Source organism: Dunckerocampus dactyliophorus, chromosome 8 (genome assembly GCF_027744805.1).
Source record: "Dunckerocampus dactyliophorus isolate RoL2022-P2 chromosome 8, RoL_Ddac_1.1, whole genome shotgun sequence".
Lineage (NCBI taxonomy): Eukaryota > Metazoa > Chordata > Actinopteri > Syngnathiformes > Syngnathidae > Dunckerocampus > Dunckerocampus dactyliophorus.
The window spans coordinates 25,676,292-25,695,294 of NC_072826.1; the positions used below are offsets into that span (position 1 = coordinate 25,676,292).

General features: G+C 39.4%; 1 protein-coding gene across 2 annotated transcripts in view; it reads right to left on the bottom strand.

Moving 5' to 3' along the window:
• Positions 1-5,777: 5,777 nt before the first annotated feature.
• Positions 5,778-19,003, bottom strand: part of asip1 (agouti signaling protein 1) — a 48,855-nt gene continuing 35,629 nt past the window's right edge. For both annotated transcript variants that reach the window (XM_054785916.1, XM_054785917.1), the window contains exons 2-4: positions 9,156-9,341; positions 9,029-9,075; positions 5,778-6,817 (exon numbers count right to left, since the gene is read on the bottom strand). In XM_054785916.1, coding sequence (XP_054641891.1) covers positions 6,656-6,817; positions 9,029-9,075; positions 9,156-9,324 — 378 coding nt within the window. In that variant the 5' untranslated portion in view covers positions 9,325-9,341 and the 3' untranslated portion in view covers positions 5,778-6,655. The remainder of the gene's footprint in view (positions 6,818-9,028; positions 9,076-9,155; positions 9,342-19,003) is intronic.

Genomic DNA, 19,003 nt, shown 5'->3' on the forward strand with positions numbered 1-19,003 from the left:
CAGATCCCAGAACATATGGTTAGCATGTATACTTTAAAAATAGTAACCTGGAATGTGCGTGGCTTTTTAATTAAAGTAATTAATCATTTAGCAAAACTGAAGGCTGATATTTGCTTTTTCCAAGAAGTCACATAACCCAAAATAAATCTCAACAATTACAACTTAGACTATGTGACAAAATATTCCCAGCAACATACAATAGCAAACAACTAGGAGCATCCATTTTAGTCAATAAAAACATTTCATTTACGCAACACTCAATAATCACTGATCCTGAAGGAAGATTTGTCATTATGAATGCAACAATGAATAACACACAATTGACTTATGCCAATATTTATGGGCCAAATATTGATGACCCAATTTTCTTTCATACTGTCTTTGCAATATCCATCCATCCATCCATTTTCTATACCGCTTCTTCCTCATTAGGGTCGCATGCTGGAGCCTATCCCAGCTGACATCGGGCGACAGGCGGGGTACACCCTGGACTGGTCGCCAGCCAATCGCAGGGCACATATAGACAAACAACCATTCACACTCACATTCATACCTATGGACAATTTAGAGTCGCCAATTAACCTCACCTGCATGTTTTTGGCCGGAGTACCCGGAGAGAACATGCAAACTCCACACAGAAATCGAGAATCGAACCCAGATCTTCCAGATCTCCAAGCTGTTACTGTGTTGGCCAACGTGCTAACCACTAGACCACCGTGCGGCCTGTCTTTGCAATATTACATGATAAAATAAACATTATTTTGGCTGGAGACTTGTGTGCAATTATCAACTCCACACTGGACCGTTCAAACTCATCTGGTAACACAAAACATACACACTCATCAGAAATAATTAAACAGTACATGCAAAGTTATGGCCTTAACGATAGTTGGATAAGGAAGAACCTCACTCAACTAGAGTATACATACACTTCCCCCCACCATCAAACGTCCTCCAGGCTGGATTTATTTCTCATCAGCAACTCACTCACCCAGCATAAAATAGAAAACATTATACGTCCTATAATAATTAGTGACCATGCCCCAGTATCTCTAACAATATCTAACCAAACCAAAATAAACAAGCCACGCTTAAGATGGCGACTCAATACATCTCTCCTGGAAGACACAGATTTCACCACACTTATACGGAGAGAGTGGACATCCCTTCTAGAGATGAACGACTCTCCGGGAATCTCCCCATCACTTTTATGGGTAACTGGTAAAGCAGTCATCCGAGGCATAATAATATCATACTCATCACACAAGAAAAGAAAACAACTTGAACTGGAGAACACATTGGAACTTAAAGTTAATCAACTAAGCAATCAATACAGGAGTAACCCAGACGAACAGACACTACAGGAATTAAAACAAGTTAAAAGTCAAATTGAAAACATTTTAAACAACAAAACAGACTTTATAATTCGACAACTAAAACACAAACAATTCCAGTATAGTGAGAAATCCTCTATAACTATTATCCAACCTACTGCAACATTAAAAAGAAAAGGCAACAGTCTCAGCAATGCAGAACAAATCAGGTGTTACAACATATAATCCACAAGAAATCAATGATATCTTTCAACAACATTACACTGATTTATACTCCTCTAACGGCACTCCCAGCACCGTAGAAATAGAAACATTCTTTGACCGCCTTGACCTTCCAACACTCTCATCTGATCAGGCACACATGTTACACACACCACTCGCCTCAAATGAAATGTACAAATGTGTCAATAAAATGCCAAACAACAAATCGCCAGGACCAGATGGATTGCTAGCAGAGTTTTATAAACAATTTTGGGACATCATCTCACCACTACTATAAAGAGTAATTGCAGAAATCAAAACAACTTCCATAATACCACCATACATGAACACCGCCATTAACACACTCACACCAAAACCTAGTAAAGACCTAACCCAGCCAGCTAATTATCGTCCACTTTCATTGACAAACACAGACCTCAAAATTGTAACCAAAACACTCGCAACCCGGCTAGAGACAGTTATTCCATCACTCATTCACCCAGACCAAACTGGCTTCATAAAACATGGACATTCACCAGATGACCTCCGTCAACTCTTCACTTGAATAAACATAGCAGAACTGGACAAAAGGAAATCTGTCATTCTCTCTTTGGACGCGGAAAAAGCATTTGATAAGGTAAATTGTCAATTTCTCTTCCACGCACTCCGCAGGTTTGGTTTCGGAGAGTCGTTCATCCATTGGATACAGACACTGTACACTTCACCTAGAGCCATAACCACCAATGGGATCACCTCATGGATGCACTCTCTCCGTCCCTTTTTGCTTTTTTCCTCAAACCACTTGCAACAACAATAATAATATCAAAGGAATCCAAGATGGAAAAAAGGAATCTAAAGTTAGTCTGTATGTCGATGATTTATTATTGCACTGAGAAAACCCGTACACGTCAATGCAAGAATCATTCTTACTTTCTCCACCCTTTCCAATTACACAATAAACTGGTCAAAATCTACATTACTCCCACTAACCCAAGACTCATGGGATCCCGCAGTCCAAGCATCCTTTCCCCTCCTACACATCGGCAATGTAAAATACTTGGGTATTAGCATTTCCTGCAGGCTGTCAGAGCGCTTTCATTTGAATTACGCCCCATTACTCAAGAAAATAGAAGACACTCTCAGAGGTTGGAAAAATGTTCCACTCCAACTAACTGGACGAATTGCTGCAGTAAAAATGAAAATCTTACCTCAAATGACTTACTTGTTGACTATGATACCTACCGCTCCCACTGATAACTGGTTCAAATCACTTAACACCATAACCACTCAGTTCATTTGGAAAAACAAAAAAACCTCGCATCTCTCTCGCAACCCTACAAAATAGCAAGCAACATGGAGGCCTAGAAGTGCCAAATTTTATTCACTACTTTTTGGCAACCCAACTACAATACCTGTTTTTTGGATTAACAAACAATACCGCAACAAAGCATGGATACATTTAGAACACAGTCAGTGCCGGAACACACCCATTGCAGATCTCCCCTTTTTGCACCAGTCAGTCAAAAAACGGAAGTATTTCAAATCCATCACCATATCTGACAGCTTGGTGGAAAACTATAAAAATCACTGATTCTCCAATAACACCATGTAAATACACACCCAAATGGCACAACCCTGACTTTAAACTGCACAATTCGACAATTTATTTCCCACTTTGGCACCAAAAGGGAATCACTCACCTTCACCACTTGTGACATTAATCCAGACATTAATCCAGAAGCACGGGGTTGGGAGAGACGAATTTCTCCACTATCAACAAATCAAACTGATTTGAAAATGATTTAGGTATACCTCCCAACCCCCACGTCTCGACAGACATAGGCATAAATATTTATTCCATGTCAATAAACATAAACCTACAACTGATGCAATATAAAAGTCTTCACAGATTTAATTTAACACAAAGTTGATTGCACAAAATGGACACTTGTTCACAATGCACTTTGGGTTGCACAGATAATTATTTGCATGCCACATGGATCTGCACACCCGTACACTCCTTCTGGTTATCAGTAACTAACAACCTACAGTATCAACCATCTTGGGCTGCGGGATCCCATTAAATGCATCAACCTTCCCAATAAATATCATAACGCCCTCCTCATCTCTCTAACTATCGCTAAGAAAGTCATTTTTAAAAACTAGAAAAACAAAAAAAGCATGCAACATCACCCAGTGGATCAGTTTAATCAGAAAAAACATAGCTCATAAGCAGAAGCATATAACAGCTTTCAATGAAATATGGACCCAATTTATAGATTATTTACACTTATCAATACTTCACTAAATTATCCACATAACATTATTATTTGTTATTTCTTTTATGTTGGTTTGTTATAATTATTATTCTGTTTTTTGCATCTTTTTTGCAGGTTTATTACTTCTCTCTTCATTTGCTTTCAGCCCAAGTTATTGTTTCTTTTATCTCGTTTCCTAATTCTAATATCATATATACATACATATACATATATATATATATATATATATATATATATATATATATATATATATATATATGTATGTATATATATATATTATTTACACTTACCAGTAATACACTAAACCATCCATATAACCTGAAACAAAGAGAGAAGAAATAATACTTTTTTTGTTATTTGTTTCTTTGATCTTATTTATTATTTATAAGATCATATCGACATACATGCATTTATATACAGTAGATGTATATACATTTTTTTGTTTGTTTTGTTTTGTTTCGCTATGGTGTGCTTTGGCCCGCCTCGGCTGTGGGGTTGGGGCTCCTCCCGACATTCCTCCTCAGCACTGAGCTAGCCGCTAGTGAAAGCAATGCCGCCTCACGTACCCGACCACTCTTTTTAATGCACGACATATGCACAGGCATACAGAACGGGACGAAAGAAAGAAGGGAAAAAAAACATGAAAGGATAGGGTAAGCGCAGTGCTTATTTTAATGCACAACACGCAAATGCACGGAGAAACAAGAGTAAGGGGTAAAGCAAGAATTAGGATTGGGGTGGGGGGCGGTGGGCTGGGCTCACTAAGGGTTGAAGAGCAAACAATATCTGCCTCTCAGTCAACCCGTTATTTATTATTAATATTTCAATCAATATTTTTGTTGAATTTTGTTTAATTTAATCATATTTTTATTAATCTTATTTTATTTGAATATACCCTTTTTTATTATAATTATACACTTAAGTGCAATATTTTTTTGGATTATCTCTCGTTCTCTCTCCAATACAGCACATCTACCTGACTACTATGTATCGTTATCTTATTTCCCCCACCCCCTTATATTTATTCATAGTCTTTTGTGAGTATACAGCCGACTTCGCATTCTGTCAAATCTCTTGACATCGCACAAAACCTCCCTTCCATTTGTTACCTGTCGTATGTCTTGTGTAATGTGTTTTATAACCTCCACACGCACGTATGTTATATATGCACTCTATATGTCTATCACTGTTGTAAATACACACTCAATGTTTGAAAAAAATTAAATAAATAAACAAAATGAAGTATTTACTGTAAAAAAAAAGAACATAAGACATAATTAAACTCATGCTTGTGTGTGTTGCTGTAAATGTTTTCCGATGTTAGGCAATCTGAGTGGGGGGCGAACAGGAAGTGATGTCGTGGGTTCAGAGTTGAGTTTTAGCTTGGCATTACTTAATCAAGTCTGATGCTTGATTGCCGGATACTGACACAAAGTGACCAATGTAGAATACTAAATATTATCACAGCGCCTTTGAATGTGTCTTGTGAATGCCTTATATTTGTATTTTAGTTCACTCAGCCGTTTTAATGCTTCATTTAGTCAAAAAATATGTACATTTTGCTTAAATATGCATATTTTTGGCGAATAATAGGCCACAAAACATCATGATTTATTGATTAATATATTTGATCGAGTAAAGCTGCAAAATTTGAAACACAAAGTGGCTAGGGACACCATGACAGCCTGTGGGATGTGTGACATCATTATGCTTGCTAAGTGGATGATAAAATACAGAGAAATGTCATACGCCGAGACGCTGCAGTACTCCTCCTCGCCATGAGGGGGGGGCGTGTGTGAGCTGGAAAGTGCTTGTCGCTGCCGTCCTTCTTCATGAGGAAAAGCCAGCGTTTTTTATAAACTTTATTGAAATACACAAACAGCAGCAGCAATTCAAATGCAATAAAAATATGTTTACACCCTTCGAATGAATTACGTAATCTGACTGCCAAGATGGAGGATTATGTATTGAAGCTCAAAAACGTCTACAAAGTGGACTTTCAAGAGAGCAGAAGATGATATGTATTTACACTTGTACATGTATAAACTTGTAAGTATCAGAGCTTTTCCCGGAGAAGGATAGAGTGCATGTACTTCATATAAAAATAAAAAGACCACAAATGGTTTTCATCTTATATATTAAAAAAAAAAGTTTATATATGATATAGTTTTTTGTACCATTTTGCCATGGTTTTTGTACAGTCTCAGTTTTCATACAACATTACATGCAGCAAACGACTATGTTTGCCCTCTACTGTCTCATTCCACTCAATGAGGTGCCCAAAAAAAGCACCCTACGCATTGCTGACGCACCGTCCGTGCATTTTTTATTGAGTGACTGCTAAATAACCCTGCCTTGAGGCCAAACAAAGTTGCGTGTGTCAGCAATTGAATCCACAACAACAATAAGTTCCATTCATTCCTTACTTATAATTATTTAGTATTGCTTTCTGCATGTAACACTGTAAACTGCATGCAAAAGTAGCAGTAAAAGCAATAAAGTAGTAAAGTAACACAGCTGGAGAAGGATGCCTATCCTAGGAGAAATGACTTCTAGCTAGCACTCGCTACATCCTCCACATACTCAACACCCCAGTATGATATTGCGTATATTTTATTCATATGGTATTTGATAAGCGGTACATATGCGCCTGAGGCGTTTATGAAAATAATATCTCGTAGACATGCATGCTAAAGTGTCTTTGATGAGTTGTTCCATGCTCCTTGTGGGGCTGCTGCAGTCTCTTTGTCTTAAAGTGCATTCATGCTGGGAAGTTGAGGTGAGCTCTCCGACCACCGATCCGGCGGCGTCCGGCGGCGTCCACACGGACTCGTCGGCCGCTCAGCAGCGAGGGTTGCCCATCCGGCAGTAACAGACCGTTCTGAAGATGCGACAGTGGCAGAAGGCGCAGAAGTTGCAGCAAACGTTCCCTGCAGTTTTACAGCTCCCCAACAGTGGAACGCAGCCAGCGGGTGGTGGAGGGCGCCTCCTGCTGATCTTGTTCTAAATGGAGGACCAACACGACAAACGATGTCTCGGAATATTCATAGAGGCAATTTCATTACAAATGTTCCAATAGTCTGCATAGCATGTTTGGCATGCGGGTGATGTGATGGATTTTGACGGTTATCACTAATAACCTGTGAGGAGCCATCACATTGATTCAATTACAGGTCTATTACACACATGAATGCTGTGGCCTGTCAGTGAGCGTGTTGGGGGGTTGACGTTTGGATTATTTTGAGTCTATGTATTTGTATAATGAGTCTTGGCGGTTAAGTGACACTGATTCAAAATCCAAATTATAGTGTAGTGTCCATTGTCATGTTTCGCAGGACAGGAGCGAGTGCTTCCTGTCCTCAACACCCCAGTATGATATTGCATATATTTTATTCATATGGTATTTGATAAGCGGTACATATGCGCCTGAGGCGCAGGAGCGAGTGCTTCCTGTCCTGCGCTCTTATTTTGGCAATGTATACTTCCTGCCGGGTGGAAGAGGCAGCCGCGTCACACCTGGTGGCCGCGCAGCTGTTGCCAATTACCATTAGTGGCGGTTAAAAGAGCAGCGTCGTCAGAGATACGGTGCGTTACTGTTGTTGTCATTGTTACACGTGTTCCTCGTTTCCTAGTTAGTGCTGTCACCTGAGATATTTACTCACCTGGACTTTCTGTACCCGTTGTCACAGAGCCTGTTTCTCTGTCGCCTACTCCTTTCATACACCATTAAAGAACCTTTTTTTTTCCACTCCATCACCTCGTCTCTGCATACAGGGGGTCACGCACTCGACAGCTCTACTGGTGCCTGATGTGTCGTGACATCCATGATACTTGCTACGTTTACATCATGTTTCCGCGGAAGGTGAAGTGTGTTACTCTTCTGCTAAACTAAAAATGCATTGAAGAACATTTCAGTTGCATTGAAGTGCAATTTTGTTTACAGTGACTTGATACTCCATTATATTTATGGTTTTTATTGTTGTGTTGGGTTGTTATTGAAGTGTTTTTTTTCCTTGACAGAGACGAGGTCTATTTTCTATTGCTTTTGGTTATGAGTGTGATTTTTAGAGACAGTCTGTTTTATTTTCATTGGGGTTTTTTTGTCTTTTTTTTTGTTTAATTGATTTTATTTAAAAGATCTTGACTTTCCAATTACCATGTTAAATACTCTCGAGAAATTCAAGTTTATTGCTTTTGATACATTGTACTCGCTTCATTATGCCATATATTATTATCATTACATTAATGAAAAAATGGTCTCAAAATAATGTTGGCAATAATATCTGCCTTTACTACGCATGTGAATGTAGTTGCAGGTGCACGTGTGTGCTGTGGGGTTCACTTTTGGATTATCTTGAGTCTTTCTATGTATTTATATTAGAAATGGTGATGGTTATCATTAATAACCTGCGAGGAGCAATGACGTTGATTAAATTACACGTCTTTATTACACGTGTGAATGTAGTCGTGGGTGAGTAAGTGTGCTGTGGGTTTTGAGTTTTGGATCATTTTGAGTCTTTCTATATTTTTTATATGAATCGTGATGCTTATCATTAATAACCTACGAGGGGCGATCTCATTTATGATATGACACGTCTTTATTATGCACATGAACGTGCCGTACTTTACGTGTTAACCAGGTCCGGGTCCTGAGACTCAATAAGCGATTAATCATGCCTATCTCCTGTCACATATTCCCGCTCTGCTTGCGTTTAATCACTTCCAACTCCTTTAGGAAGCAGGAATGTGCTTATTGGAAGTGAAAACCGTGGATCCCAGGCCCCGGTCCATCACCAAGGAACGTGTAAACTTATACTGGACATTTAAAAACATGCACTTTTAAAGCGTTTCAAGTTGCAAATCGGCGCCGGGAGATTTGCAAGGCGATATCTGCGGACGGAATGCTTGTCCACAAAGTCTGCAGCCTCCGTGGAGACCTCCAAGGAACAAAGGCGCTTTCAAGCTGCGCGTTTAATGCGGAATCCGGAAAGACACGGAACGGGAGGACAGTCGACTGGATAGCTTGGAGGCGGGACAGCGGGTGTGTACTGCATACTTGTCAACATTTACATCATAAAATAAAGGAAATGTTCTGGAAAAATACGGAAAAATGAGGGAAAATAATAAAAATGTTGATCTTCCGCAAGAATATTTTATTAGACTTTACAAAATCAAATATTTTGAAAAAAGTAAAAAAGTACAATACAAACTCACCTTTTTCACCTTCTTTGTCTTCTTCTTCTTTCCTGGTTTTGCCAGCTCTGCAGGACAGGAAACAGGAAATGTGACCAACAACAAACAGCAACAAGGACAACTAGGATGTGTGTTGTTTTGCACGTGCCTACAATGACAACTGGCGGTTGTGAGCTGACGCCGCTGCTTTGCGTGAGGCCGTTGGACACGGTCAACATGTTGGTGGACAGCCTGTCGTCGGTCATCATGAGGGCGGAGCCAAGGAAGTACTTTGAGGTGGCAAAGACGACGCAGCCCAGAAGCAGGAAAGTGTGCATTTTTTTTGGTCTTTCCTCTGCAGCAGAAAGCAAAATTAGTGGACATGTTTGTGCGAGCTCAGATGTTACAGTAATCTAATCCAGCTATCTCATGCTATTGTGTTTTACTGATGTGTAAAATCAAAGAAAAGTGCAACATCAAATTAAAACCACAAAGTAATAACGGACCCGCCATGGATACAATAATAGCCTGGTTTGATGTGTGCGGGTGACGAATTAGAATGGCAGCGACATTTTAAATGACAAGTTCTGGGTACAGTGGAACCTTGATTAGCATCATTAATTCATTCCAGAAGGTCCAACTCTAACCAAAGTGGATGCTAACTGTGTTTTATGTGAACAGAGTCAACCGCTGATGACATCATAGACGGGCTATGTAGCTGACTTCCAGTTCCAGTTTCCATTTTGTAACTTAGCAAGCTAGCTTCTTTGTTAGATGGTAAGTACGTTTTGTGACTTAAAATACATTAAGAACACAGATGGACTCACGGCGTGTATAAATAACACAGGAAGACGTGTGCCGTGTTGTACACTAACCGGAAAATGTACGTAAACCGAGGCAAAAATTTGGCTTACATTTTCAACGTTAACTGAAAAACACGCTAACCAAAGTTCCACTATGGTTACTTTTCAGTGTAAAATAAATGTCTTTGTATATCATTTTTCCCCATCGAATAATCACCCTTATTTCCAAAAATGTATATGCATTGACTTAAATTTTGATGTAGTTATTTACAAAACTACAGTCAAACATCAGTTTTTGTATGATTCGGTTTTGCTCATAACTGTACTGTATCATTTCACAAAATCGAGTGACCAAACAAAGCTCCCTGACTGCAAAATAACCCTCCATGGGGCCAAAGAAAGTTTTATTGCCAGCAATTTGATAAAGATGGTCAGAAGGCCGTATGGGAAGTCTAAGAATAAGTTCCATTCATTTGCCATTTAGAATTATTTTGCATTGTTTTCGACATGTAAAACTATACTTATTTTGGATAAAAATATATTTTTCATCATATTTTTGGTCATATTTCCTGTGGGAAAAATTGCCTTGGTTGTTGTACGTTTTGGTTTACTGCTGTATGTTTAAAAAAAAAAAAAGGTATTTTTTTTAATCATTGTTTCTGAAAGTTTTCCGAAGCCCAGTCGTTGGGTTTAGTGGGCATTATTGGGCTTTTGTGGATGAGTCGATTATTCGCAGTATTTCCTCATTAGTTGGCAAAGTAACCCCCATGATTAGCGTGTATCCCCTGTACACCCCTACTATATGGAAGTCTACTGTGAAGATCACTATTAAGAAGAAGAGAAGAGAAGAGAAAACAACACAGACTCACTAAGGAGCTGCAGGAATTCATCTTTGTGTAGATAACATCCGAGAACGTCTACACTTGGCAGAAACATGGAGGATACTTGTGGCTTATAGTAGTAGTTTTTGGCCATATGGAAGTATAAATAGGTAGGAAAGTATGGAGGGCAAGATAAAGAAATTCACTGAGTTGAGTTTGTTGTGACGCAGTTATGCACACAAATTGAATGATACAGAGCATACCCAACGCTTTTTGTTATGGAATACTTTCTAATAGGCTTCTGCCTTGGAGACCATGTGTCTGTAAGTAATGTGCAACTCTAATAATGATACCTGTGTGGACTGAAAAATATGCTATTTTAGACAGTAGTGTTGTTTCATTGGGACACTAATTATGTATCGCTTACAGATTGTAGCTACTGTGTCAGCCACTGACTAACTAAATACACACGTATGGTTTTTAGTCTATTTTCATTCATTTGTGAATACAAAAATGAAGTTTTGGTGTCAGAATACGACTGTTTGATATGTTTCTCCACACCGAGGATGCGTCCAGTGCGTCATATCACGTTTTAAAAGTGTCTTCTTCCACAACATTCTGACATTTATTGAACAGGTAAGGCTTTATGGTGTGCATATACTTTAAAAAAATACTTATTTCAGCTTCAGTTTGTCTCCTTGGTGTAAACCAGAGGTGCTCACACTTTTTCTGCCTGTGAGCAACTTTTAAAATGACCAAGTCCCAAAGATCTACCTGCTACTATATATATATATATATATATATATATATATATATAAAATATATTTAATTACTATATTTATTTTAAAAATACGTATTTTTGAACATTATGCATGTATATCAGGGATTCACACATTTAAAAACATATAACATATATAAAATCTAACCGGGAAACTTTGAAATACTATTGTAAATATTAATGATTCACATTCACATTTTCAAAGTTTAAAGGTAATCAATGAAGCTGATAGCATAATTATATTCAATATGGCAATAAAGATAATTACACATAATTCCCCAATAGTTGTGTATATAACCTGAGTACTGGTAATACGTCAGTGAAAGTAGCTACGTAATGTTCATTAGGACACACAGTTCATGTATTACGTCCAGTTAGCATTTGCTATCAAACATTACCCATATACAAATAATAGTTTAAGAAGCGGACGTGTAGAAAACACTGATATCTGTCGTGGAGTTCAGGACTGGAAGCAAAGCCATCAAACAATACACTTTTTTTCTACGTAACTGGCCGCTGCAAGTGAACAGATAACTTTAGTTATAGATATAGACATCTTACTGCTGAGTTTGTTTATCCGTAATCAGAATAATTAAGATGAAAGTTGCATCTTCGTGTGTAGCTTGAAACGCCGCGGGGGAGCAAGAGCAAATCAGGAGGGGAGCTTAATGTCAGCTGACTGATGTCATATGACAACTACAAAGTGACGTTTACGCGATCGACCCAAACTACCTTGGCCATCTACCGGAAGTTTGCGATCAACGTAATGGGCACCCCTGGTGTAAACCCTAGGTTCCCAAAGTCGGGTACGCGTACCTCCAGGTCTACAGTGTTCCCTCGTTTAGCATGGGGGATAGGTTCCCAAAATAGCCCGCAATAAGTGAAGTAGCCAACTTAATTTTTTTACAATTATATATGTTTCAAGGTGGTAAAACCCCTCACAATGCATTTTATACACTTTTCTCAGAGAGGCATTAACATTTCTCTCTTGTTTAAACACTCTCAAAGTTCAAATTTCATTTGACTTTTAAAGTTCAATCTACTAAGTTGGACATGAGAAATCATGGGCCAATACAAAGCTGGACTATTTGCCAAACTGTTGCTGAAGTCCGACGCCTTTCCAACATTACTTGGTTGAGTTTAAGAGTTGACAGTTAAGACAACAACTGTCTCTTACAGCGCTGTGAAAGGATTTTAGCCGACTCATCTTTGCAGAATTGTTGTAATTCAGCCACATTGGAGTTTTTTCCAGCATGAACCTCCTTTTTAAGGCCACAGCATCTCAATAGGATTCAGGTCAGGACTTTGACTAGGCCACTCCAAAGTCTTCATTTTGTTTTTCTTCAGCCATTCAGAGGTGGACTTGATGGTGTGTTTTGGATCATTGTTCTGCTGCAGAACCCAAGTTTGTTTCAGGTTGAGGTCGCTAACAAATGGCGGGACATTCTCCTTCAGGATTTTTTGGTAGACAGCAGAATTCATGGTTCCATTTATCACAGCAAGTCTTCCAGGTCCTGAAGCAGCAAAACAGCCCCAAACCATCACACTACCACCACCATATTTTATGATGGTATGTTCTTTTTCTGAAATACGGCATTACTTTTATGCCAGTTGTAATGGGACACATGCCCTCCAAAAAGTTCAACTTTTGTCTCGTCAGGACCACAAAGTATTTTCCCAAAGGTCTTGAGGATCATCAAGATTTTTTCTGGCAAAATTGAGACGGGTCTTAATGTTCTTTTTGTTCAGCAGTGGTTTTCGTCTTGGAACTCTGCCATGCAGGCAGTTTTTGCCCAGTGTGGAATCATGAACACTGACCTTGTGAGGCCTGTAGTTCTTTGGATGTTGTTGTGGGGTCTTTTGTGACCTCTTGGATGGGTCACTGCTGCACTCTTAGGGTTAATTTTGGTTGGCCGGCCACTCCTCGAAAGGTTCACTACTGTTCCATGTTTTCTCCATTTGTGGATAATGGCTCTCACTGTGGTTTGCTGGAGTCCCAAAGATTTAGAAATAGCTTTATAACCTTTCTCCTGAATGATAGATCTCAATCTCAGTTATGTTTGAACAGGGGGCAATCACTTTTTCACAAAGCGCCATGTAGGTTTGGATTTTTTTTTTCTCCCTTAATAATAAAAAGTTTTATTGAGAAACTGCATTCATTGACTAATATTTAAATTTGTTTGATGAGCAGAAACATTTAAGTATGACATTTTTTTTTTTTCTTGACGGGGAAGGATGTGTATGGCAGGAGCTCTGTTGATGAAACTGGAAATTTTAACTATTTTGGTGCTTTCCTGACGACACTTCATGAACACAAGATCAGTGCTGCTTGCTGAATCCCCCAACTTTAACTTGGATAGTCGAGAGGTACAGATACAAGTATCGATACTGCTAGCAAGTCTAGCTAACTAGCGAACTGCTGAAGATCAAAGAGGTTGCTTAGCAACAATGTCAAACACAAAGGAAAATTATTCTGGCTCTGAACTTGCAGAGGAAAATGATTCTGGCTCTGAATTCAAAGTGGACATGGATATAAAAACATTGGCAGAATACCTAGCTAGTCCAAGATACCAAGAGTTGCAAAATGCTGTCAAGAGCTGCAATGAAGCCTTTGATAGAAGCTTCGAGAGTAATGAGATCACTCTACCACAAATAATGCAAGCAATTGAGAAGCTGCATTCAACTGTAGAGATACAGTCTGAAGAAAATAGAGCACAGAACAAGTATATCAAAAAACTAAGAAAAGAAGTCAAGAAGTTGCAAGATGAAACTGCAGACCTGAGCGCTGCTCTTAAGGAGGTTAAATACCCTTTGGAAGATATCAAGGCTCGGCAGGACAACATTAAGGTACTGCTGAATGACAATGCTGCCTTGCGCTCTGCTCTTCAGCAAGCGATAAACCGTAAAGAAAATACAGCAGGATGTTCGGGTTCTGCAGGATGATATCAGGGCATTACTGGAAGACAACGCTGACTTGCGCACTGCTCTCAAGGATGCTATAAACCATATGGAAGCCACCTCATGTACTGATCTTAAGGATGCTAAAGACCCCAGGGAAGAAAATAGAGCACTATGCAATGATATCAACATTCTACAGGATGATATCAAGGCACTATTGAAGGACAATGCTGACTTTTGCACCACACTTGAGGAAGAGAAAGAAGCAAAGGAGAATATCAAAGAGCAAATTAAAAACTTCATTGACGAGATGGATCAGATGGCACGAATGAATGATGTGGTCCTCACAGGGCTCCAAATCACACCCAAGTCAAGAGATGTTCCTTCAATAAAGCAACAGATTGCTAACTTCCTACACTCGAAGGAGGTGGATGTCGATGTCAACAGTATTGACACTTGCGTCCCACTCCATGGCAGAAACAACAACACACCTGTCATCATTAAGTTCACCAACAGGGAATCCAAAGCTGCACTGCTGAAACAGGGAAAGAAGCTAAGCGGCACCAACATCTACATGAATGAGCATCTCACAAAACGCAATTATGACATCGCCAAAAAAGCACGAGACCTGAGGAAGCAAGGAAAGATTCAAAACACTTTGAGCACTAACGGGAAAATCTACATCAAACTAAAAGGAGGTCCAGGAGTCACAAGAGTGCTTGTTGTCCAAGATATCAGCGATCTGGGAACATATTAAAGATCATATGACTATGACAATAATCATAATTGCAATAACCTTGACATAGTTAATAAAAGGAACTCTTGTATACAAACTCAGTGTCACTAGCAGTGCAAAACCAAAGAAGATGTGGATATCAACAGGAGAGGAAGGACAGGATAAACAGACTTGTGTAGGTGCAGATGTAAGTGTACATACAGTATGTGCGTGTTTGTATGTGTATGTACACACATGTATGTATTAGCAATTGATGTGCTACAAAAAGGGGATAGGATTAAATAAGCTCTGCTTCTTCCTACTCCTTTTCGGACATATGCATGTTCGAAATAAATTAAACCAATCAAAAAAAAAAAGAATTCAGGGAGAGGGCAAGCACTTTTTCACACCATTGTAGATTCAAGTTTTCCTCTTAATGACACATTTTTTGACTGATGCGATGCGGTGCAACTTATAGTCTGGAAAATACAGTCATAGTAGTATTGCAGGATCCCACCCCTGCAAGCGGCCCTAAGGCCCTCGCCCCCAACGACAACATGGAGATCAGGTCACAGCCAGGACTCCTGAATGAGTCGCCCCCAAAGACTGCAACATGAAACACCTTGCTGAGTTGGCTATCCAACCACTGAAAAGATTCATGTGGTTTTGGAAGTTCTCGCCTGAGTCGTGATTCCTTTTAATGGCTGAAGGGGTGGGAATGTTTAAAAAGGTCGTTAAAACCGGCCGACCGTTAAAACAACAACAAAAAGCTGTTCAGGCGCCTCGTTGAGCATGCGCCGCTCGGCTGTGATGGCAACGAGCTGTGGCCTCTGACTGGAGAGAGGAACGTTCCAGCAGATATGAAGACTTGGTGTTTTGCTGATGGTGCTGACATCTGCCGACAGTGAGGCCAGGACATCTGATACGCATATTGGAGGAAGTGTTGACATGGACTGCAAGCACCATGAAGATCATCACCCCTCCCTATCCCTTGTCTGTGTTATAAGGAGCGGCTATAAAGCCATGATGAGGCTGATCAAGCTGACGAAATTACATCTACATTTACGGGTGGATGTCAATGGATAGTCACTGATGGGCTAGTGCAGGAGTCCTAATTAGCTGGCCCCTCGAATCATCACCTAAATAAAGAAACCACTCAGTCTAACTAGAGAGGTAATTGTTCATGCAGTAATGCCTCCGCTCTGCAGGGGGCGACAGTGACACGTATGTGTCAATGAAGCAGCAGTAGAAGAAAACGGCTCGCAATTAAACAAAATTATGGCACTATCAACTCTTTAAAAAAAAAAAGAGCAAAGCAGTCACAGAAAATTTAGTTTTTAACAGGGACTAATATTGCTATAGAAATATTTTAAAAAGCAATTTTAACACAATACCATCAGGTGCTCACTTTGTCTGCTGAGAAAATTCTGGCTCTTGGACAAATTTAATTGAGGACCCTGGTCTAGTGGTTGACTTGCAGGCAGCGTGGTTCAGTTCAAACAGTTTTAACTTTAATTAAAAAATAAATCAATTAAAAAATCCTCTTCAGTACTGCAGGTGAGATAATGGTGACGGTGTCCACGCTTCAGCTACAGCAATCTGCGAGGGCAATGGTGCAGTGGGCAGTCAGGTCTCCCGCTTACACACTAATGTAAGTTGTCCCTCGCCACATCTCGGTTCATATTTTTTTTCAAAATATATTAATGAATAAATCTTTGCTGTTTCGTAGTTGAGTACGGCCTATTATTAGTCAAGAAATATGCATATTTACGAAAAATGTACGGAATTTGGCCTAAATTAAGCATTTTTAAGCATAAAAATGACGAAATGAGCTATAATACAAATATAAGACATTCCGAAAAAGCACTGAAAGACACGTTGTGGTATGTAGTATTCTACACTGGTCACTAGGAGTCAGCAATGTTACACTGATGATACAATAGCCGCCACAGGAAGTACCGGTAGTAAAAAAAAATCAAAAATGGAAAAACTTCCAATGCTAATATGTGTGTGTCGATAATATAAAGTCTTATTTTCTCTTATTATGTCTTCTGTATTGGGTAATAGCAGTGTCAAGGTGACTATAGGGGTGTTCTTTCATGTTTAGAGGGCTCTAATAATGCTGAAAAACATATTTAGTAGGTTGTAAATAGGTTTCCTATGCCATTTATAAATGAGGTATCCTACTTGCGTAAATTAATTCTGGAACCAATAAACCGCGATAAAGGAGGAGTGACTGTCCGTGCAAAACAAAACCGACATTGATAACCTGCAAGGCTTGCTGGGAAGAATGTGAGCAGGGGCCACTCTGCTACATTTTGTGCATTAAAGATGCTAAAAGCAATCTAATGTAGATCAATATATGCTAAACAACAAAATATATCAGCTTTGTGTTATAGGTGACAAAGCAAGTTAGTGTAATATTAAATAATATAGCTCATTAATGTGCCGCACGGTGGCCAAGTGGTTAGCATGTTGACCGCACAGTCAGGAGATCTGGCAAATCTGGGTTCAAATCTCTGTTGGGCATCTCAGTTTGAATGTTATCCCCATGCATGTGTGGGTTTTCTCCAAGTACACATTCCAAAAACATGCATTTTAGTTTAATTGGCGACTCTAAATTGTGCATAGGTATCAATTTCAGTGTGGATGGTTGTCAATATGTGACAATATGTGATTGACTGGAGACAAGTCCAGAGTGTACCCCGCCAGCTGGGATAGGCTCTCGCATACCCCCATAACGCTAGTGAGGATTAAGTGGCACAGAGAATGAATAGCTCATTAACAATGAATTCATATGAATTCATCTTATTATTAACATATAACATAGGCAATATAGTCAAATAAGAAAGAGCTGCAGGTGAAAAATGCTTCCACCTCACACCACCCCTGCCATACAACAATGAACCAAGAACCAATCAAAAACAATATTTTGCCAAGAAATTGTGTGCCTGCTTGACCATCAATAAAGTTGTTGCAGTCCCACCCCTGATACTGTAAAGCGCAGGCTGTTCGTTATCATGACTAATGGAGAAATATGAAGACCAGGTCAGAATCCTTGCTTGAGTCTTGTCTTGAGGAAGAATATTATAAAGTCTCCATTATTTGAAACCACTCATCTCACGTGTGCCAAACATGGTGTACGTGCGAGGCCCTGGCCAGCTGAAAGAAGCTCTTGTGAAAGGCCAGGAAGAAATGAGATGGAGCACCGGTAAGAAACTCCATTATCATTCCTGACGGGAGAGTTGATGCCAGCGAGGGGAGCCAAAAGAAGACTTAGACCATCACAATGAAAGTCTCATGGAACACCAGCACATGAAACGTGTTAGCAATAGTTTGTCATTGACAGACACTCTAATCTGCAGCAAGTGGAGGACATCTGCAGGACCAGGATATAGTAAACATCCTGCATTTATCCTATTTTATGTACTTTTAGCTTCTGTCTTATGTCACCGTGCCCTCTTTGGTGACATCTGCTCAACACAGTGACATTTCTGCATACCCAAACCCAGTATCACAATAATAAATCAAGGGTGTCCAAAGTGCAGGACGGCTGTTGTTTTATTGGCCCGCCGCACATTCTTTAACAAGACAACTAAAAAAACAACAGCAAAAATGAAAAAATCTGAGTAAAGTCAAGAGTAAAGTCAAAATACTAGGAGAAAAACGTTATAGTCTGACAAGAAAATGCGATTTTCCTTTTTAACGTAGCAATATTATGAGGAAAAATAACATCATTTTATGTTTCATGGTTTTAATTCATCCTGAACATGCATACGAGTCAAACAGTAGCACATCAACAAGTACAATTCACAATTTTGCATGTCCAAAAAGGAGTAGGAAGAAGCAAAGCTTATTTAATTCTACCCCTCATCAGTTTCACATCAGTTGCAATACATTTATTCACCTCTTGTTCTTCCAAGTGTACTTTGTAGGTCTGCATGACAATGTAGTGCAATCATAGCCAAGGTTTTTACTTACTAAAAGGAAGCTAGAGGCTTA